General features: G+C 43.8%; 1 protein-coding gene across 1 annotated transcript in view; it reads left to right on the forward strand.

The window, feature by feature from the left end:
* The window catches only part of LOC110530995 (protein unc-13 homolog A), a 120,336-nt gene that overhangs the window by 24,875 nt on the left and 71,871 nt on the right, over positions 1-23,590 (forward strand). Inside the window, exons 5-9 of the mRNA XM_036986346.2 lie at positions 1,307-1,430; positions 5,681-5,751; positions 7,790-7,856; positions 9,479-9,508; positions 22,071-22,287. Coding sequence (XP_036842241.2) covers positions 1,307-1,430; positions 5,681-5,751; positions 7,790-7,856; positions 9,479-9,508; positions 22,071-22,287 — 509 coding nt within the window. The remainder of the gene's footprint in view (positions 1-1,306; positions 1,431-5,680; positions 5,752-7,789; positions 7,857-9,478; positions 9,509-22,070; positions 22,288-23,590) is intronic.

Genomic DNA, 23,590 nt, shown 5'->3' on the forward strand with positions numbered 1-23,590 from the left:
GATTTGTTAAAAAAGTTTGAAATATCCAATAAATGTCGTTCCACTTCATGATTGTGTCCCACTTGTTGTTGATTCTTCACAAAAAAATACAGTTTTATATCTTTATGTTTGAAGCCTGAAATGTGGCAAAAGGTCGCAAAGTTCAAGGGGGCCGAATACTTTCGCAAGGCACTGTACATACACATAACTATACAGACATACATACTTTTTTAAAGAATATACCTTTATTATTATTCCCTGCAAACACTACCACCGATCCCCCAATTGGAGTAAACTAATAAACACTTCGGCTTTTACCTTCAGTTTATACATCTTATACACATTTGACATTCAGTCTATTTTACAATAGTTATTTTTTGTTCGTTTTTAGTCCTACCTCTATTTCTGATGTCCATCCAGTTTGATTTCTATTTGTAAAAGTTGTGAACCTACATACATTTTACAGATGTTTTACATGTATGTACAGATGTTTTAGATGTTTTACATGTATGTACAGATGTTTTACATGTATGTACAGATGTTTTACATGTATGTACAGATGTTTTACATGTATGTTTTACATGATTTACCTTGCTATTAGTCCCTTCAGCTCCATTCAACCCCTCCCATCTATCTCTCAACATCATCCATTTTGGATTTCTATTTGCCATATATTGTTCAACTGTCCTGTGATGCTTCACAAACGAATTGAACCTTTCTATTCTCAAAATAAACATTTTTGCTAAAATAATAATTATATTATTGATTGATTGACTATGGCTTTTCAAATCACCCAGTATTGCTATCTGCAGCATTAGTTCTAGACAAATGTTGCAATTCTTCAGCCATTCCTGGACCTGTGACCAAAAACGAGCTACATATGGAAAATACCAAAATAAATGATCTAATGACTCTGCCTCCTCACAGCAGAATCTGCAGAGCTGGAAGATTGTATCCCCCATACATGTAACATTCTATTGGTTGCAAGAATTTTGCAAAGTAATTTAAATTGAAAAATTATAGTACTACTTACTTCCTAAGCCGGGGCAAGGCAACTCCTTGGGATAATAAATTATATCAGCCATGGAAGCTCTGAGTGGAATGTACAATTAGAATTAATCACTGAATTAGTCCCTGTTGAAAGATCCAGGGACAGACTGGTTGTCAGTTACATGACAATGACTGTAAGAGACGGTAAGACAGCACGAACTGATCTGGGACCAGGCTAATGTTTTAGTATGCAGTATTACAATGGGGTTCTAACTAACAAACTAACAATGATAATGAATGGTGTATCAGGTTCATGCGTTCCATTTCTATTGTGTAGGAGGGTCCGGGGGACTGGCTGACCCTGGACTCCCAGGTTATCATGGCGGACAACGATATCTGTGGAACCAAAGACCCCACTTTACACCAGGTGCTGCTGGACACACGCTTTGAACTGCCTCTCGGTGAGTGAGGGAGGGAACCAATGAAATAACTAACTAATACACAAAACAATTATTAACGGATGGATGAACAAACACAACTTAATGAATAAAATAATGACTATACTTCATTGACCCTAATTTATTCCCCCAAAACGTCTTAAAATACAGTAGATATAATAGAGTAGTTAAAAATAGAGTAGATCAAATACAGTAAATAAAATACAGTAGATGTGCCTAATACGCTAGACTGTTACCATGGTTACCCCATGGATGTTCAGTCTGAAAGAAATCGCCCTAAAAAAAAGACGCAGGGGTCTCTACAAGCCAAAGTGTTGAATGAAATTATATTTAAATACACTTTACTGGTTGTCCGTGTTGTTGGTCCTTTTGACGGTAGGAAGTGGAGATAAAATGTCCACAGGAGAGTATTATTATTAACCAAATTTGTTGTAGCACTGGTCTGTATACGGCTGTCGGCTTATAGTTCCAGTTTGTATTTTCCATCTCCTGACCCATTACATGTGATGCATAGTGTGTAAACAACAGGAACATTGTCAACCGATGAACGTTTTCTAGCAATCAGCTGGAAGTGCTTGTGTTTTACTGAAAATTAAAAGTCAGCAACGTTGGGTCTGTGGTTCGGCTACGGTCAGCCATTGTCTACATATTGTGCAAATGTTTAAGTCGCGTGCAAATTGTGTTAGTATTGAAAATACAAAAGGGAAATACAAACTGACAGAACCATATGCAAACCAGCGTACTGAAAGAGGGGCTCATAATACTTCCCTGTGGATATTCTGTCTCAGATTACCTTCGACACGAGGACAAAATCAGAAGACAACAGGTCAAGTAAGTTTCTTCAACATTCTGACTTGTATTGGGAATGTTCGGAAATGTCGAGTGTACATGTTAGAGACGAGAGTGTAAGTCTTCCACTCTCAGATTCTAAAAGGGGCAAAAGTAGTTTAGATGTCTCGAATCATATTTGTACGTGTCACTGTCCACACTCCACATACACAGTCATGCCAGAGAAGCATCTTAATGTGAACATAATCACACCTGAACCTACATTCTGATCTTTAGCTGAGTTGTCCAGGGTCTTATATTCATTGGTGTACAACGTAACAAAACATTTTGCAATGGAAAATGAAAACAAGTGTTTCTCATTGGACAAGACCTGGTAGTCCCTCTCGGTTTCGGCCCATTTGCTTCCGTTTCCTTGCTAGTGAATACAACTCTGTTTAATTACATTCCATGTGTCCCCATAGAAACACACGGATCTGTGTCACTAGGTTGGCTGCTGCTGTCGTTCCCTTTAGCTTCCTGTGTGAACGTAATCAGGATTCGCTCTGCTAGCATTGATTAAGAGTAATTTTACACTGCCTCTCATCCCCTATATACTGGTGATCTGACTCTGTCTGTTTGTCTGAGCAACAGTCAAGCCAATAGGTTATTTAAAGGCCTGGGGTTCTGGGTGAAAAGTCAATCTCACTGTGATTAGTGGTAATAGTTTGGGGGGAAATGGGGGCACTAGAGTAGCTTCTAACCAGCTAGTAGTATTTAAACAAAGGGTGGGTATAATCCTGAATGCTGATTGGTTAAAACCGGATTCCAGACTGTGTCTATTCCACAAACTACCACCTGCTAAATCTATGACTTTAAAATAAATGCCTATTTACTCTGTTCCATCTGACTGCACAATCCACTCATCAGCCCAGACAGGCAATTTATGAATTTGATTTCCACTATAAAAAGCATTTAGAATTGATCTCACTTTTTTTATGTTTTCAACAGCTGAGCTTTTTATAAACCTTGCTGTCTGTCTCTCCGACATTTGCAACATTGTTTCAATATTCGATCTCCGGCTGTCCCATAGTAATGAACGTGTCGGGAGTCGGGACAATACAGACTGGCAGGCAGCGTTTCTCAGCCAGTCGACATCATGAATCAGCTGGCATAAATTTTATGGTTATATAGAAAATACATGTAATTGAAAACAGGTCAAATGAAACGCAGCTGATTTGCAGTCTCCAGCGTCAGGTTGAAGTGATTGTGTTAGTGTATATGTGTTGTGCTACCTCATTCTGAATAGCAGTGTCTTGAGGGAGCAGCAGGTAGCTTAGTGGTTAGAGCATTGGACTAGTAAACGAAAGGTTGCAAGATTGAATCCCCGAGCTGACAAGGTTCAAATCTGTCGTTCCGCCACTGATAGGCTGTCATTGCAATTAATAATGTGTTCTTAACTGAATTGCCAAGGTAAAAACAATAGCACATTTTCCATTCGAGGCGAAATCGTGCCTTTTTAGCTCATTGTTATGGATGTGTCCAAATAAATATCACTAGAAAACAGCTTAAACAAATGCAAATGCATCTATTTTGCTGTTATTCTGGCTGCACTGTTTGACGTGACTGTACGTTAGCCGTAGTTGGCTAGCTAGCAAGCAAGGGATAAGAACGTTGCCAGCCAGTATGGCAATGGAACATTTAGAATGAACGACTGGGTCGCGCCCATAGATGCAGAACGAAAAGACTGAATGAACTGGCAGGGCCGACCCTGGACATTCTGCTTCCCTAGGCAAGACAAAAAACGTCCGCCCTCTTATCCCCGCTAAACTATGTACAGCGGGGATCGGCAATAGTTTTGGCCTAAAAAATGGAGAAACAGAACATAATAGCAGCCCAATCCACATGCCTATGCTACAAAATAAACACTTTTTTAAAACACATCTGGTTAGTAGGCTATATAATCAGTTCAATGTCAATAACAGCCTAATATTTTACATTTGATTGATAAATTGATAAAATCACCAATGTCTCTATTAAATTTGTTTTTCATATTTCTGTGTGCATTATTTGGGGAAAAATATATATATTGCAATCAAAAGAAAATGTTTGTCTGACTTAAGTCTCAAATGAAAGGTGGATAATGAAATAGACGTTTCAGGGAAGAAATGGGCATTCTTAACATATTTCTCCAATGTCAAACCAGTGTCTGGTTTGGAACAGCTGTTTGGTTTGCAAATAATAACATCTTAGACATCCTTAGGAATCCATGCATGGCACTTTCAAAAGTTACCTTTCCACCCAGACAGACGCTCTACTGAAGCAGAAAACTGTAAGCTTCAACTGCTGGCTATTCCTCCATTGCCTGACACAACAACAGAAGCGCTTTCCTAAAAGTTGCCTGGGTTTAAACCAACGTCTTCTCTTTTCAGAAAGTGAAAAGCTCAATTAATAGGGACAGAATAGCAAAGTCAATTTGTTTGTCTCCTTGAAGATTATAGGCTGCAGCTTAGCTTCAAAATGTCATAGAGAGGAATCAATATATCCCCATACGCATCCGAGTCACGTCTTTCGTGTGCATTTTAAAACTTGTTTCTACCATAAGGCATCACGGAGTTAAGCATTGTTCTAGAACGCTTCATATAATCTGGATACTTTAGGTATTTATTTCAAAATAGAAAGCTAACAATAGGTGTCCTTTTTGTCCTTTTCTTTAACAAATTTAACATATAATTTAATATTCCTGTAGAACTGTAAAAAGAGTGAGATCATTTGAGCTTTGGAGTGCTTTCAGAAATGCAAGGCGGGCCTCGTTTCGCTGGAGCAGTTTAAAATAAGCTTTCTGTCAAAGACCTTAACGCATTTAAAAACTCAGCCGCTTCGAAGCAACACAATGCTGCGCCAGAGAGAACCGGGTTCAGCGAGTGCGTGCTTCTTGGCCGAAAAAAAGGCCCTCGGATTGATATCCTGCAGCAGCACCACTGTCATCGGGGACGTGGAGCGACAAATCTGAGTCCGGGACCCAAATAGTAGGGTCCCTGCTGGCATTGTTTGGAGGTATGGCTAGGCCTGGTGCGACGAATCTGAGTCCGGGACCCAAATAGTAGGGTCCCTGCTGGCATTGTTTGGAGGTATGGCTGTTCACTGTTCTTGTCCACCCAGAGAGCTGTCATCATCGGTAGAAGTGGATGGCTCGGAATCCTCCGGTTCGCCCTCTTCGCTGCTAGAACCATTATTTGAATATATTGGTAACCCGTTGTATAAAAGTGATAATGCCCTCTAAGCCGTTGTCTCGGGCCTAACAACATCCGTGCCAATATATCCTCCAAACACCAGCATCTTGGGCGTTATCATTTATGTAAGTTATCCAAGTAAAACTGCTGTTGGAAAGCTTAATGTTAATTGCTGTGGTGTGTGCATCTGCGAGGGTACATACCTACGTGTGTGTGCTGGTCAGCTGTGATTTTTTGTTGGGCTCTTGTTTTCAGATATCCCTGAAGAAGAGGCACGCTATTGGGCCAAAAAACTGGAGCAACTCAATGCCATGAGAGACCAGGATGTAAGCTGTTGTCCAACACATATACAGTTGAAGTCGGAAGTTTACATACACTTAGGTTGGAGTCATTAAAACTCTTTTTCAACAACTCCACAAATGTATTCTTAACAAACTATAGTTTTGGCAAGTCGGTTAGGACATGAACTTTGTGCATGTGTAACTGATGTAAAATGGCTAGCTAGTTAGAAGTGGTGCGCGCTAATAGCGTTTCAATTGGGTGACGTCACTCGCTCTGAGACCTGAAGTAGTTGTTCCCTTTGCTCTGGCGGGATGGGTAACGATGCTTCGAGGGTGACTGTTGTCTGTGTGCAGAGGGTCCCTGGTTCGAGCCCAGGTAGGGGTGAGGAGAGGGACGGAAGCTAAACTGTTACACATGACACAAGTAATTTTTCCAACAATTGTTTACAGACAGATTATTTCACTTATAATTCACTGGATCACAATTCCAGTGGGTCAGAAGTTTACATACACTAAATTGACTGTGCCTTTAAACATCTTGGAAAATTCCAGAAAATGATGTCATGGCTTTAGAAGCTTCTGATATTCTAATTGACATAATTTGAGTCAATTGGAGGTGTACCTGTGGATGTATTTCAAGGCCTACCTTCAAACTCAGTGCCTCTTTGCCTGACATGATGGGAAAATCAAAAGAAATCAGCCAAGACCTCAGAAAAAAATGTATAGACCTCCACAAGTCTGGTTCATCCTTGGGAGCAATTTCCAAACACCTGAAGGTACCACGTTCATCTGCACAAACAATAGTACGCATGTATAAACACCATGGGACCACGCAGCCGTCACACCGCTCAGGAAGGAGACGCGTTCTGTCTCCTAGAGATGGACGTACTTTGGTGCCAAAAGTGCAAATCAATCCCAGAACAACAGCAAAGGACCTTGTGAAGATGCTGGAGGAAACAGGTACAAACTTATCTATATCCACATAACCTGAAAGGCCGCTCAGCAAGGAAGAAGCCACTGCTCCAAAACCGCCATAAAAAAGCCAGACTACGGTTTGCAACTGCACATGGGGACAAAGATCATACTTTTTGGAGAAATGTCCTCTCATCTGATGAAACAAAAATTGAACTGTTTGGCCATAATGACCATTGTTATGTTTGGAGGAGAAAGGGGAGGCTTGCAAGCCGAAGAACACCATCCCAAACGTGAAGCACGGGTGGGGCAGCATCATGTTGTTGGGGTGCTTTGCTGCAGGAGGGGCTGGTGCACTTCACAAAATAGATGGCTTCATGAGGCAGGAAAATTAGGTGGATATATTGAAGCAACATCTCAAGACATCAGTCAGGATGTTAAGCTTGGTCGCAAATGGGTCTTCCAACTGGACAATGACCCCAAGCATACTTCCAAAGTTGTGGCAAAGGGGCTTCAATCCTATAGAAAATTTGTGGACAGAACTGAAAAAGCGTGTGTGAGCAAGGAGGCCTACAAACCTGACTCAGTTACTCCAGCTCTGTCAGTAGGATTGGGCCAAAATTCACCCAACTTATTGTGGGAAGCTTGTGGAAGGCTACCCAAAACATTTGACCCAAGTTAAACAATTTAAAGGCAATGCTACCAAATACTAATTGAGTGTATGTAAACTTCTGACCCACTGGGAATGTGATGAAAGAAATAAAAGCTGAAATAAATCATTCTCATTACTACTCATTACTAAATCATTACTATTATTCTGACATTTCACATTCTTAAAATAAAGTGGTGATCCTAACTGACCTAAAACAGGGACATTTTAATGGGATTAAATGTCAGGAATATGTATGTAAACTTCCAACTTCAACTGTAATGGCTCACCCTCTATTGCACAGTAAAATTCCTTTGAATGATATACAGTGTGTTATATTTACTGCATATGCCATTATATATGCCATTCAGTAGAGGCGTTTTATCCAAAGCGACTAACAGTCATGTGTGCATATATTTTCACGTATGGGTGGCCCCAGCCGGACCCAGGACCCATGACCTTTGGCTTTGCAAGCTCCATGCTCTACCGACTGAGGCAAATATTATGTGTGATGTATTTCAGATAACTAACCAGGACTCGTACCAGGAAGACCCGGAGCGACCACTTCCTGTCCCAGGGACACAGTGCTGTGAGTTATCCACCAATCACTGGGCTTGTCTGATACAGGTGTTTGCAATTAACCAAAGAGCGCCAACTCTTTGATATCGCCCTGTCAGTTCTCTGAGAGATATTTGTATTGCTCTAGTGTGTGTGTGTGTGTGTGTGTGTGTGTGTGTGTGTGTGTGTTTGTGTGCACATGCACATGTTTATTTGCATGTGTGTATCTGGGTGTATCCATGATGATAAAGTGAAACAACATCAATATGAGTATTAAATATATAGAAGCATCTCTACTGGATGCAGTATTTCTGGTGGTGTCAGTCAATGTTTCTGGTGGTGTCAGTCAATGTTTCTGGTGGTGTCAGTCAATGTTTCTGGTGGTGTCAGTCATTGTTTCTGGTGGTGTCAGTCAATGTTTCTGGTGGTGTCAGTCAATGTTTCTGGTGGTGTCAGTCAATGTTTCTGGTGGTGTCAGTCAATGTTTCTGGTGGTGTCAGTCAATGTTTCTGGTGGTGTCAGTCAATGTTTCTGGTGGTGTCAGTCAATGTGTGTATGTGTGTATCTGGGTGTATCCATGATGATAAAGTGAAACAACATCAATATGAGTATTAAATATATAGAAGCATCTCTACTGGATGCAGTATTTCTGGTGGTGTCAGTCAATGTTTCTGGTGGTGTCAGTCAATGTTTCTGGTGGTGTCAGTCAATGTTTCTGGTGGTGTCAGTCAATGTTTCTGGTGGTGTCATTCAATGTTTCTGGTGGTGTCAGTCAATGTTTCTGGTGGTGTCAGTCAATGTTTCTGGTGGTGTCATTCAATGTTTCTGGTGGTGTCAGTCATTGTTTCTGGTGGTGTCAGTCAATGTTTCTGGTGGTGTCAGTCAATGTTTCTGGTGGTGTCAGTCATTGTTTCTGGTGGTGTCAGTCAATGTTTCTGGTGGTGTCAGTCAATGTTTCTGGTGGTGTCAGTCAATGTTTCTGGTGGTGTCAGTCAATGTTTCTGGTGGTGTCAGTCAATGTTTCTGGTGGTGTCAGTCAATGTTTCTGGTGGTGTCAGTCAATGTTTCTGGTGGTGTCAGTCAATGTTTCTGGTGGTGTCAGTCATTGTTTCTGGTGGTGTCAGTCATTGTTTCTGGTGGTGTCAGTCAATGTTTCTGGTGGTGTCAGTCATTGTTTCTGGTGGTGTCAGTCATTGTTTCTGGTGGTCAGTCTGAGTGTTTCTGTTGGTGTCAATCAGAGTGCTTCTGGTGGTGTCAGCCAGAGTGTTTGTCTACTAACTGACACCACAGGGGGGGGGGGGGGGGTGGAGCGGGACGGACTAGGACTCTAGCTGTCTGACAGCCAGCCCCCACTGTGTCTTCCTACACGCACACATGTGGGCGCACACAAACACACACACTCAGACAAACAGAGACCTCAGCAAACTAGCCTCCTTGTTGGCATGAAAACATTTCCTACCAATAACAATGCATGGCATGTCTGTACCTAAAAGTACCCTTACTTTAGCACAGCATACTATGCAGTAAGTAAGACACACATACCATCAGTGCAAACAGTTCAATGAAAGTGTTCTAAAACCCATGAAATCATTTAGATACTGTCATATTCAGAATGTTTCAGCATTCATCTTAAAACATTCTGTTTCTTTGTAGGTAACTGGAGTCTGTGGGGAGAACAACAAAGTGAGTTACCTTTAATGCACCCTCTGTTTCTATTAGTCACTCTCTCTCTCTCTCTCTCTCTTTATTCCTCTCTTTCTTTATTTCTCTCTCTCTTTCTCTCTCTCTCTCTTTCTATTTCACTATTTCGTCTCCCTCTCTTTCTCTCTCTCTCTCTTTATGGCAAGGGAAACATATGTTTACATTGCCAAAGCAAGTGGAATAGATAATAAACAAAAGTGATTTTTTAAAATAATAAAGTACAGTCAATTAAGCTTACAAAAGATCAAATAGTTCAAGAACAAAATGGTATATCAATTAACATAAATATGGGTTGTATTTACAATGGTGTTTGTTGTTCACTGGTTGTAATTTTGTTGTGGCAACAGGTCACACATCTTGCTGCTGTATGGCATACTGTGGTATTTCACCCATTAGATATGGGAGTTTATCAACATTAGATTTGTTTTGGAATTATTTGTGGATCTAATATGGTCTCTAATATGGTCATACATTTGGCAGGAGGTTAGGAAGTGCAGCTCAGTTTCCACTTCATTTTGTGGACAGTGTGCACATAACCTGTCTTCTCTTGAGAACCACATCAGCCTTTCTCAATAGCAAGGCTATGCTCACTGAGTCTGTACATAGTCAAAGCTTTCCTTAATTTTGGGTCAGTCACAGTGGTCAGGTATTCTGCCACTGTGTACTCTCTGTTTTGGGCCAAATTGCATTCTAGTTTTTTTGTTCATTCTTTCCAATGTGTCAAGTAATTATCTTTTTGTTTTCTCATGATTGGGTCTAATTGTGTTGCTGTCCTGGGGCTCTGTGGGGTCTGTTTGTGTTTGTGAACAGAGCCCCAGGACTAGCAGGTTCATCTCTCTGTAGGTGATGGCTTTGTTATGGAAGGTTTGGGAATCGCTTCCTTTTAAGTGGTTGTAGAATTTAACGTCTCTTCTGGATTTTGATAATTAGCCGGTATCGGCCTAATTCTGCTCTGCATGCATCATTTGGTGTTTTACGTTGTACACAGGATATTTTTGCAGAATTCTGCATGCAGAATCTCAATTTGGTGTTTGTCCCATTTTGTCAATTCTCGGTTGGTAAGCAGACCCCAGACCTCACAACTATAAAGGGCAATGGGTTCTATAACTGATTCAAGTATTTTTGACAGATCCTAAATCTATGTCAAATTTGATGTTCCTTTTGATGGCATAGAAGACCCTTCTTGCCTCGTCTCTCAGATCGTTCACAGCTTTGTGGAAGTTACCTGTGCCTCTGATGTTTAGGCCAAGTTATGTATAGTTTTTTTGTGTGCTCTAGGGCAACGTTGTCTAGATGGAATTTGTATTTGTGGCCCTGGAGACTGGACCTTTTTTGGAACACCATTATTATTGTCTTACTGAGATTTACTGTCAGGGCCCAGGTCTGTCAGGGCCCAGGTCTGTCAGGGCCCAGGTCTGTCAGGGCCCAGGTCTGACAGGGCCCAGGTCTGTGAGGGCCCAGGTCTGTCAGGGCCCAGGTCTGACAGGGCCCAGATCTGTCAGGGCCTAGGTCTGTCAGGGCCCAGGTCTGTCAGGGCTCAGGTCTGGCACAATCTGTGCAGAATATCTAGGTTCTGTGTTAGGCCCTCCTTGATTGGGGACAGCAGCACCAGATTATCAGCAAACAGTATATCCGGTGCCGACAGAGATGGCCGCCTCGCTTCGCGTCCTAGGAAACTATGCAGTTTTTTTTTTTTTACGTGTTATTTCTTACATTAGTACCCCAGGTCATCTTAGGTTTCATTACATACAGTCGAGAAGAACTACTGAATATAAGATCAGCATCAACTCACCATCAGTACGACCAAGAATATGTTTTTCGCGACGCGGATCCTGTGTTCTGCCTTACAAACAGGACAACGGAGTGGATCCTATGCAGCGACCCAAAAAAACGACTCCGAAAGAGAGGGAAACGAGGCAGTCTTCTGCTCAGACTCCGGAGACGGGCACAGCGCGCACCACTCCCTAGCATTCTTCTTGCCAATGTCCAGTCTCTTGACAACAAGGTTGATGAAATCCGAGCAAGGGTAGCATTCCAGAGGGACATCAGAGACTGTAACGTCCTTTGCTTCACTGAAACATGGCTCACTGGAGAGACTCTATCCGAAGCGGTGCAGCCAACGGGTTTCTCCACACATCGCGCTGACAGAAACAAACATCTTTCTGGTAAGAAGAGGGGCGGGGGCGTATGCCTCATGGCCAACGTGACATGGTGTGATGAAAGAAACATACAGGAACTCAAATCCCTCTGTTCACCTGATTTAGAATTCCTCACAATCAAATGTAGACCGCATTATCTACCAAGAGAATTCTCTTCGATTATAATCACAGCCGTATATACCCCCCCCCAAGCAGACACATCGATGGCTCTGAACGAACTTTATTTAACTCTCTGCAAACTGGAAACGATTTATCCGGAGGCTGCATTCATTGTAGCTGGGGATTTTAACAAGGCTAATCTGAAAACTAGACTCCCCAAATTTTATCAGCATATCGATTGCGCAACCAGGGGAGGAAAGACCTTGGATCATTGTTACTCTAACTTCCGCGACGCATATAAGGCCCTGCCCCGCCCCCCTTTCGGAAAAGCTGACCACGACTCCATTTTGTTGATCCCTGCCTACAGACAGAAACTAAAACAAGAGGCTCCCACGCTGAGGTCTGTCCAACGCTGGTCCGACCAAGCTGACTCCACACTCCAAGACTGCTTCCATCACGTGGACTGGGAGATGTTTCGTATTGCGTCAGATAACAACATTGACGAATACGCTGATTCGGTGTGCGAGTTCATTAGAATGTGCGTTGAAGATGTCGTTCCCATAGCAACGATTAAAACATTCCCTAACCAGAAACCGTGGATTGATGGCAGCATTCGTGTGAAACTGAAAGCGCGAACCACTGCTTTTAATCAGGGCAAGGTGTCTGGTAACATGACCGAATACAAACAGTGCAGCTATTCCCTCCGCAAGGCTATCAAACAAGCTAAGCGCCAGTACAGAGACAAAGTAGAATCTCAATTCAACGGCTCAGACACAAGAGGCATGTGGCAGGGTCTACAGTCAATCACGGACTACAGGAAGAAATCCAGCCCAGTCACGGACCAGGATGTCTTGCTCCCAGGCAGACTAAATAACTTTTTTGCCCGCTTTGAGGACAATACAGTGCCACTGACACGGCCTGCAACGAAAACATGCGGTCTCTCCTTCACTGCAGCCGAGGTGAGTAAGACATTTAAACGTGTTAACCCTCGCAAGGCTGCAGGCCCAGACGGCATCCCCAGCCGCGCCCTCAGAGCATGCGCAGACCAGCTGGCCGGTGTGTTTACGGACATATTCAATCAATCCCTATACCAGTCTGCTGTTCCCACATGCTTCAAGAGGGCCACCATTGTTCCTGTTCCCAAGAAAGCTAAGGTAACTGAGCTAAACGACTACCGCCCCGTAGCACTCACATCCGTCATCATGAAGTGCTTTGAGAGACTAGTCAAGGACCATATCACCTCCACCCTACCTGACACCCTAGACCCACTCCAATTTGCTTACCGCCCAAATAGGTCCACAGACGATGCAATCTCAACCACACTGCACACTGCCCTAACCCATCTGGACAAGAGGAATACCTATGTGAGAATGCTGTTCATCGACTACAGCTCGGCATTCAACACCATAGTACCCTCCAAGCTCGTCATCAAGCTCGAGACCCTGGGTCTCGACCCCGCCCTGTGCAACTGGGTACTGGACTTCCTGACGGGCCGCCCCCAGGTGGTGAGGGTAGGCAACAACATCTCCTCCCCGCTGATCCTCAACACTGGGGCCCCACAAGGGTGCGTTCTGAGCCCTCTCCTGTACTCCCTGTTCACCCACGACTGCGTGGCCACGCACGCCTCCAACTCAATCATCAAGTTTGCGGACGACACAACAGTGGTAGGCTTGATTACCAACAACGACGAGACGGCCTACAGGGAGGAGGTGAGGGCCCTCGCAGTGTGGTGTCAGGAAAATAACCTCACACTCAACGTCAACAAAACTAAGGAGATGATTGTGGACTTCAGGAAACAGCAGAGGGAACACCCCCCTATCCACATCGATGGAACAGTAGTGGAGAGGGTAGCAAGTTTTAAGTTCCTCGGCATACACATCACAGACAAACTGAATTGGTCCACTCACACAGACAGCATCGTGAAGAAGGCGCAGCAGCGCCTCTTCAACCTCAGGAGGCTGAAGAAATTCGGCTTGTCACCAAAAGCACTCACAAACTTCTACAGATGCACAATCGAGAGCATCCTGGCGGGCTGTATCACCGCCTGGTATGGCAACTGCACCGCCCTCAACCGTAAGGCTCTCCAGAGGGTAGTGAGGTCTGCACAACGCATCACCGGGGGCAAACTACCTGCCCTCCAGGACACCTACACCACCCGATGTCACAGGAAGGCCATAAAGATCATCAAGGTCATCAACCACCCGAGCCACTGCCTGTTCACCCCGCTATCATCCAGAAGGCGAGGTCAGTACAGGTGCATCAAAGCTGGGACCGAGAGACTGAAAAACAGCTTCTATCTCAAGGCCATCAGACTGTTAAACAGCCACCACTAACACTGAGTGGCTGCTGCCAACACACTGACACTGACTCAACTCCAGCCACTTTAATAATGGGAATTGATGGGAAATGATGTAAATATATCACTAGCCACTTTAAACAATGCTACCTTATATAAGTTACTTACCCTACATTATTCATCTCATATGCATACGTATATACTGTACTCTATATCATCGACGGTATCCTTATGTAATACATGTATCACTAGCCACTTTATACTATACTATGCCACTTTGTTTACATACTCATCTCATTTGTACATACTGTACTCGATACCATCTACTGTATCTTGCCTATGCTGCTCTGTACCATCACTCATTCATATATCCTTATGTACATATTCTTTATCCCCTTACACTGTGTACAAGACAGTAGTTTTGGAATTGTTAGTTAGATTACTTGTTATTACTGCATTGTCGGAACTAGAAGCACAAGCATTTCGCTACACTCGCATTAACATCTGCTAAATATGTGTATGTGACAAATAAAATTTGATTTGATTTGATTTGAAACAGTAGACATTTGACTTCAGATTGTAGTAGGCTGAGATCGGTGCTGCAGACTGTTCTAGTGCCCTCACCAATTCATTGATAAGCTGCATTCCTGTCTCACCCCATGGCCCTGTGGAAAGAAATGTATGTGTTTTTTGCATATTTTAACCGCAGACTTGTTGTTTGTGTACATGGATTTTATAATGTTGTATGTTTTTCCCCCAACACCACTTTCCATCAATTTGTATAACAGGCCCTAATGCCAAATTGAGTCAAAAGCTTTTTTGAAATCAACAAAGTATGAGAAGACTTTGCTTTGCTTTGTTTAGTTTAGTTTGTTTGTCATTTAGGGTGTGCAGGGTGAATATGTGGTCTGTCGTACGCTAATTTGGTAAAAAGCCAATTTGACATTTGCTCAGTATATTGTTTTCACTGAGGAAATGTACAAGTCTGCTATTAATGATAATGCAGAGGATTTTCCCAAGGATGCTGTTGATGCATATCCCACGGTAGTTATTGGGGTCAAATTTGTCTCCACTTTTGTGGATTGGGGTGATCCATCCTTGGTTCCAAATATTGGGAAAGATTCCAGGGGGCTGAATAATTTTGCACGCCCAATTTTTCCGTTTTTGATTTGTTAAAAAAGTTTGAAATATCCAATAAATGTCGTTCCACTTCATGATTGTGTCCCACTTGTTGTTGATTCTTCACAAAACAATACAGTTTTATATCTTTATGTTTGAAGCCTGAAATGTGGCAAAAGGTCGCAAAGTTCAAGGGGGCCGAATACTTTCGCAAGGCTCTGTACATACCCAGCGTGCGACAGAGCTGGTTTTTGACCCGACAGAGTTTTGACCCGTTTTTGTTGGTTATGTTGTCATAGTTGTGCCTAGGGGGGTATATGAGGGAGGAAATGCTGTCACCTCTAGGTAGGTGTTTGTCCCCCTGTTTGCTGAGGGTGTCAGGTTCTTGTCCAGTTCTTGTCTTTCTCTCTCGGTCTCTCTCTCTCTCTCTCTCTCTCTCTTTTTCTTTCTCTTCCTCTCTCTTCTCAATCTCTCTCTATCTTCTTCTTTGTGATTAGCTGATGGTCTCATACAAGCATGGCTTCTCGATCAGACTCATCACTGCAGTGTTGGTAATCCACCTCCATTAACTTACTGTATAGTAGCCTTAGAAGGGAGCAGGAGGAAGGGGGGAGGGGGAGAGGGGGGGAGGGAGGGAGAGAGAGACATGGGATTATGAAGAGATGGTATATATAATAACATATTGCAAAACTCTTCAAAAATAACCTCCAACCCACTGGCTTGTGTGGGAAGGGTTAAGATGCCTGTACTGTTTACACAGCAAGACGAGATAGATTCAAAACACTCTAGACGGAGGCGTTATGCTCTGGCAGCCTTTGTCAGGGTTCTGAACATCGATGATGATGATGATTATGATTGATTAATGTGGATTAAGGCAGCTCCCCGCACCTCTCTGATTCAGAAGGGTTGGGTTAACTGACACATTCAGTTGAACAACTGACTAGGTATCCCCCTTTCCCTAATTTAACCTTTATTTAACTAGGCAAGTCAGTTAAGAACAAATTCTTATTTACAATGACGGCCTACTCCGTCCAAACCCCGACGACGCTGGGCCTATTGTGCACCGCCCTATTAGACTCTCAATCACGGCCAGATATGACACCAACTCATTCCAGAGTTTATCTTTATCTTGACTATTTTTTTACATTGTAGAATAATAATGAAATAACACATATTGAATCATGTAGTAACCAAAAAAGTGTTAAACAAATGAAAATATATTTTATATTTGAGATTCTTCAAAGTAGCCACCCTTGGCCTTGATGACAGCTTTGCACACTCTTGGCATTCTCTCAACCAGCTTCATGAGTTAGTCACCTGAAATGCATTTCAAGTTAATTTGTGGAATTTCTTTCCTTCTTAATGCATTTGAGCCAATCAGTTGTGTTGTGACAAGGTAGGGGTGGTATACAGAAGATATCCCTATTTGGTAAAAGACCAAGTCCATATTATGACAAGAACAGCTCAAATAAGCAAAGAGAAACAACAGTCCATCATTACTTTAAGACATGAAGGTCAGTCAATCCAGAACATTTCAAGAAATTTGAAAGTTTCTTCAAGTGCAGTCGCAAAAACCATCAAGTACTTTGATTAAACTGGCTCTCATGAGGACCGCCACAGGAAAGGAAGGCACAGAGTTACCTCTGCTGCAGAGGATAAGTTCATTAGAATCAACTGCACCTCAGATTGCAGCCCAAATAAATGCTTCACAGAGTTAAAGTAACAGACACAACACAACATCAACTTTTCAGAGGAGACTGTGTGAATCAGGTCTTCATGGTCGAATTGCTACAAAGAAACCACTACTAAAGGACACCAAAAATAAAAAGCGACTTGCTTGGGTCAAGAAACACAAGCAATGGACATTAGACTGGTGGATGATGAGTCCAAATTTGAGATATTTGGTTCCAACCACCGTGTCTTCGTGAGACGCAGAGTAGGTGAACAGATGATCTCCGCATGTGTGGTTCCCACCGTGAAGCATGGAAGAGGAGGTGTGATGGTGTGGGGGTGCTTTGCTGGTGACACTGTCTGTGATTTATTTAGAATTCAAGGCACACTTAACCAGCATGGCTACCACAGCATTCTGCAATGATACGCTATCCCATCTGGTTTGGGCTTAGTGGGACTATAATTTGTTTTTCAACAGGACAAAACATGACTCCAAGCTGTGTAAGGGCTATTTGACCAGGAAGGAGAGTGATGGAGTGCTGCATCAGATGACCTGGCCTCCACAATCATCCGACCTCAACCCAATTGAGATTTGGGATGAGTTGGACCGCAGAGTGAAGGAAAAGCAGCCAACAAGTGCTCAGCATATGTGGGAACTCCTTCAAGACTGTTGGAAAAGCATTCCTCATGAAGCTGGTTGAGAGAATGCCAAGAGTGAGCAAAGCTGTTATCAAGGCAAAGGGTGGCTATTTTGAAGAATCTATAATATATTTTGATTTGTTTAACACTTTTTTGGTTACTGCATGATTCCATGTGTTATTTCATATTTGTGATGTCTTCACTATTATTCTACAATGTAGAAAGTAGTAAAAATAAAGAAAAACCCTTGAATGAGTAGGTGTGTCCCAACTTTTGACTGTTACTGTAGATGATGTGGAGTACAGAGCCGTGACGGATCTAGATGACCTATTTTTATGACTGCACTCTGAGTGACCTGGTGAGATGAGCTCTATTGGAGTTCTATGGTTGGTGTTGAAACGGTCCACATTAATTGGGATAGCATTCTGCTGAGTGTGCATTCTGCTGAGTGTGCATTCTGCTGAGTGTGCATTGTGAATGAGTGGTTTTGATCATTCTGCTGAGTGTGCATTGTGAATGAGTGGTTTTGATCATTCTGCTGAGTGTGCATTGTGAATGAGTGGTTTTGATCATTCTGCTGAGTGTGCATTCTGCTGAGTGTGCATTCTGTGGAGTGTGCATTGTGAATGAGTGGTTTTGATCATTCTGCTGAGTGTGCATTCTGCTGAGTGTGCATTGTTAATGAGTGGTTTTGATCATTCTGCTGAGTGTGCATTGTGAATGAGTGATTTTGATCATTCTGCTGAGTGTGCATTGTGAATGAGTGGTTTTGATCATTCTGCTGAGTGTGCATTGTGAATGAGGGGTTTTGATCATTCTGCTGAGTGTGCATTCTGCTGAGTGTGCATTGTGAATGAGTGGTTTTGATCATTCTGCTGAGTGTGCATTGTGAATGAGTGGTTTTGATCATTCTGCTGAGTGTGCATTGTGAATGGGTGGTTTTGATCATTCTGCTGAGTGTGCATTGTGAATGAGGGGTTTTGATCATTCTGCTGAGTGTGCATTGTGAATGAGTGGTTTTGATCATTCTGCTTAGTGTGCATTGTGAATGAGTAGTTTTGATCATTCTGCTGAGTGTTCATTGTGAATGAGTAGTTTTGATCATTCTGCTGAGTGTGCATTGTGAATGAGTAGTTTTGATCATTCTGCTTAGTGTGCATTGTGAATGAGTAGTTTTGATCATTCTGCTGAGTGTGCATTGTGAATGAGTGGTTTTGATCATTCTGCTGAGTGTGCATTGTGAATGAGGGGTTTTGATCATTCTGCTGAGTGTGCATTGTGAATGAGTGGTTTTGATCATTCTGCTGAGTGTGCATTGTGAATGAGTGGTTTTGATCATTCTGCTGAGTGTGCATTGTGAATGAGTGGTTTTGATCATTCTGCAGCTTGTTTTTTATCCTCCTCTGGGATTAATAATGTAATGACGTTCTCTCTTGAACCTGTGATCCCCCTTAGAAAGTGAAAATTGTTATTTGAAGCTCAAACAGACCATCTGACAAAATGTAGAGTGATTTAGACTGAATTTCAACAGTCTGGCAGTATGACTGGGCGAGATGTCGTCAGAATCCTGTGTGAACAGGTTCCAGTGTTCTAAAATCTGAACACAACGGACGAATCGGAATCCGTCCAGTTGAGATGATTCTAGATTTTATCCGTCTGTGTGAACGACAGTCCTTCACCTCCACAATGTGAAGCCAGCTTTAGTTTCACCCACTCTCTCAAGAGAGTCTGAGTCAGTCCTTGATTAAAGGGAGAGAATGGAAAGTGTCAGTACTGCACACCTCCATGGTTATGTCCCAAATGGCACCCTATTCCCCATATAGTGCACTTATTTTGCCCACTACTAAAGTAGTTCACTATATAAGGAATAATGTGGAATTTGGGACACACACCATGGCTATTATTAACCCTGTGTTCTCTCATCAAATCAAATCAAATTTTCATCTAATCTCCTCTCCTCTCATCTAATCTCCTCTCCTCTCCTCTAATCTCCTCTCCTCTCATCTAATCTCCTCTCCTCTCATCTAATCTCCTCTCCTCTCCTCTCATCTAATCTCCTCTCCTCTCATCTAATCTCCTCTCCTCTCCTCTCATCTAATCTCCCCTCATCTAATCTCCTCTCCTCTCATCTAATCTAATCTCCTCTCATCTAAACTCCTTTCTTCTCATCTAATCTCCTCTCTTCTCATCTATTCTCCTTTCATCTAATCTCCTCTCATCTAATCTCCTCTCATCTAATCTAATCTCCTCTCATCTAATCTCCTCTCCACTCCTCTCATCTCCTCTCCACTCCACTAATCTCCTCTCCTCTCCTCTAATCTCCTCTCCACTCCTCTCCACTCCACTCCTCTCCTCTCCTCTAATCTAATCTTCTTTCCACTCCTCTCTTCTCATCTAATCTCCTCTCCACTCCTCTCATCTAATCTCCTCTCCACTCCTCTCCTCTCATCTAATCTAATCTTCTTTCCACTCCTCTCTTCTCATCTAATCTCCTCTCCACACATCTCATCTAATCTCCTCTCCACTCCTCTCATCTAATCTCCTCTCCTCTCTACTCCTCTCATCTAATCTCCTCTCCTCTCCTCTCCTCTCATCTAATCTCCTCTCCACTCCTCTCCACTCCACTCCACTCCTCTCCTCTCCTCTCCTCTCCTCTCCTCTCCTCTAATCTAATCTTCTTTCCACTCCTCTCTTCTCATCTAATCTCCTCTCCACTCCTCTCATCTAATCTCCTCTCCACTCCTCTCCTCTCATCTAATCTAATCTTCTTTCCACTCCTCTCTTCTCATCTAATCTCCTCTCCACACATCTCATCTAATCTCCTCTCCACTCCTCTCATCTAATCTCCTCTCCTCTCTACTCCTCTCATCTAATCTCCTCTCCACTCCACTCCTCTCATCTAATTTCTTCTCATCTAATCTGCTCTCCTCTCCTCTCCACTCCTCTTATCTAATTTCCTCTCCTCTCCTCTCATCTAATCTTCTTTCCACTCCTCTCTTCTCATCTAATCTCCTCTCATCTAATCTCGTCTCCACTCCTCTCATCTAATCTCCTCTCATCTATTCTCCTCATCTCTTCTCCTCTTTTCTCATCTATTCTCCTCTCCTCTCTTCTCACCTATTCTCCTCTCTTCTCACCTATTCTCCTCTTTTCTCACCTATTCTCCTCTTTTCTCATCTATTCTCCTCTTTTCTCATCTATTCTCCACTCCTCTCATCTAATCTCCTCTCCACTCATCTAATCTCCTCTCATCTAATCGAATCTCCTCTCCTCTCTACTCCTCTCATCTAATCTCCTCTCCACTCTACTCCTCTCATCTAATTTCTTCTCATCTAATTTGCTCTCCTCTCCTCTCCACTCCTCTCATCTAATTTCCTCTCCTCTCCTCTCATCTAATCTTCTTTCCACTCCTCTCTTCTCATCTAATCTCCTATCATCTAATCTCGTCTCCACTCCTCTCATCTAATCTCCTCTCATCTAATCTCCTCTCCTCTCATCTCTTCTCCTCTCATCTAATCTCCTCTCCACTCCTCTTATCTAATTTCCTCTCCTCTCCTCTCATCTAATCTTCTTTCCACTCCTCTCTTCTCATCTAATCTCCTATCATCTAATCTCGTCTCCACTCCTCTCATCTAATCTCCTCTCATCTAATCTCCTCTCCTCTCATCTATTCTCCTCTCATCTAATCTCCTCTCATCTAATCTCCTCTCCTCTCATCTAATCTCCTCTCATCTAATCTCCTCTCCACTCCTCTCATCTAATCTCCTCTCATCTAATCTCCTCTCATCTAATCTCCTCTCCACTCCTCTCATCTAATCTCTTCGCATCTAATCTCCTCTCCACACATCTCATCTAATCTCCTCTCCACTCCTCTCATCTAATCTCCTCTCCTCTCTAATCCTCTCATCTAATCTCCTCTCCACTCCTCTCCTCTCATCTAATCTCTTCTCATCTAATCTCCTCTCCACACATCTCATCTAATCTCCTCTCCACTCCTCTCATCTAATCTCCTCTCCTCTCTACTCCTCTCATCTAATCTCCTCTCCACTCCACTCCTCTCATCTAATCTCCTCTCCACTCCACTCCTCTCATCTAATCTCTTCTCATCTAATCTGCTCTCCACTCCTCTCATCTAATCTCCTCTCCACTCCTCTCCTCTCATCTAATCTCCTCTCCACTCCACTCCACTCCTCTCATCTAATCTCCTCTCCACTCCTCTCATCTAATCTCCTCTCCACTCCTCTCCACTCCACTCCACTCCTCTCCTCTCCCTTCCTCTCCTCTCCTCTCCTCTCCTCATCTCATCTAATCTTCTTTCCACTCCTCTCTTCTCATCTAATCTCCTCTCATCTAATCTCGTCTCCACTCCTCTCATCTAATCTCCTCTCATCTAATCTCCTCTCATCTAATCTCCTCTCCACTCCTCTCATCTAATCTCCTCTCCACTCCTCTCATCTCCTCTCATCTCATCTCATCTCCTCTCCTCTCCTCTCCTCTCCTCTCCTCTCCTCTCCTCTCCTCTCCTCTCCTCTCCTCTCCTCTCTTCTCCTCTCTCCTCCAGATGAGGACCCAGACAGTGCTGTGGATGACCGAGACAGTGACTACCGCAGTGAGACCAGTAACAGCATCCCTCCCCCCTACTATACCACGTCTCAGCCCAACGCCTCCGTCCACCAGTACCCCATCAGAGACCAGCAGCACCGCCAGGGGACCCGCCCCTCCTCCTACCCCCCTTCCAACAGCTGTGGCCCCCTCGACTACCACCAGAGGGCCATCAGGTATGTATGTGTGTCTCTCCTGCTCCTCTGTCTGTATACTCCCTGGTCTCCTGCTCCTCTTTGTCTGTACACTCCCTGGTCTCCTGCTCCTCTCTGTCTGTATACTCCCTGGTCTCCTGCTCCAGCTCAGTGCTTACCTTGCAGGTATGTTCCTCTCAGCCTGAGGAAAAGACACACTACCCTGACTGTGTCCGCTGACTGTGTCCCCTGACTGTTTCTCCTGACTGTGTCCCCTGACTGTGTCTCCTGACTGTTTCTCCTGACTGTTTCTCCTGACTGTGTCCCCTGACTGTGTCCCCTGACTGTGTCCCCTGACTGTTTCTCCTGACTGTGTCCCCTGACTGTGTCTCCTGACTGTGTCCCCTGACTGTTTCTCCTGACTGTGTCCCCTGACTGTGTCCCCTGACTGTTTCTCCTGACTGTGTCCCCTGACTGTGTCTCCTGTCTGTTTCTCCTGACTGTGTCCCCTGACTGTGTCCCCTGACTGTGTCTCCTGACTGTGTCCCCTGACTGTGTCCCCTGACTGTGTCTCCTGACTGTGTCCCCTGACTGTTTCTCCTGACTGTGTCCCCTGACTGTGCCCCCTGACTGTGTCCCCTGACTGTGTCCCCTGACTGTTTCTCCTGACTGAGTCCGCTGCTCGCTGCTTCTTCGTGCATTATTCAACAAACAATCTCATGGTCAATACTGCACAAACATTTTGATGTGTGTGAGTGTGTGTATCCTCTCCTCCTCTCCTTCTCTCTTCATTGCTCTCCCTCTCTCTCCCCTCTCTCCCCTCTCTCCCTATCTCCCCCTCATCTCCCCTCTCTCCCTTTCCCCCCTCTAACCCCCTCCCTCTCTCCCACCTCTCTCCCTCTCCCCCCTCTCCCTCTCCCCTCACCCCCCTCTTCCCCCTCTCTCTCCCCTTTCCACGTCTCTCTCCCCCTCTCCCCCCTCTCCCCCTCTCCCTCTCCCCCCTCTTCCCCCTCTCCACATCTCTATCCCCCTCTCTCCCTCTCCCCCCTCTCTCCTCTCCTTCTCTCTTCTTTGCTCACCCCCTCTTCCTCTGTCCCTCCCTCTCTCCCCCTCTCTCCCTCCCTCTGCCACCCCCCCCCCCTCTCTCTCCCCCTATGCCCCCCCTCTCTCCCTCTCTCTCCATTCTTTCTTTAATAGCCTCATTTATCATGGAGTATAAATACTCCTCCCGTGTTTGTTCCCTGCGAGGATGCTTGTTCTTTTTCAGTTGTCAGCTTTCTGTTCTGCTCTATTTCTCTCTCTCTCTCTCTCTCGTTTTCTCTTTCCTTCTCTCTCTTTCTCCTTA

Source organism: Oncorhynchus mykiss, chromosome 8 (assembly GCF_057628025.1).
Source record: "Oncorhynchus mykiss isolate SJ-2025 chromosome 8, ASM5762802v1, whole genome shotgun sequence".
Taxonomy (NCBI): Eukaryota; Metazoa; Chordata; class Actinopteri; order Salmoniformes; family Salmonidae; genus Oncorhynchus; species Oncorhynchus mykiss.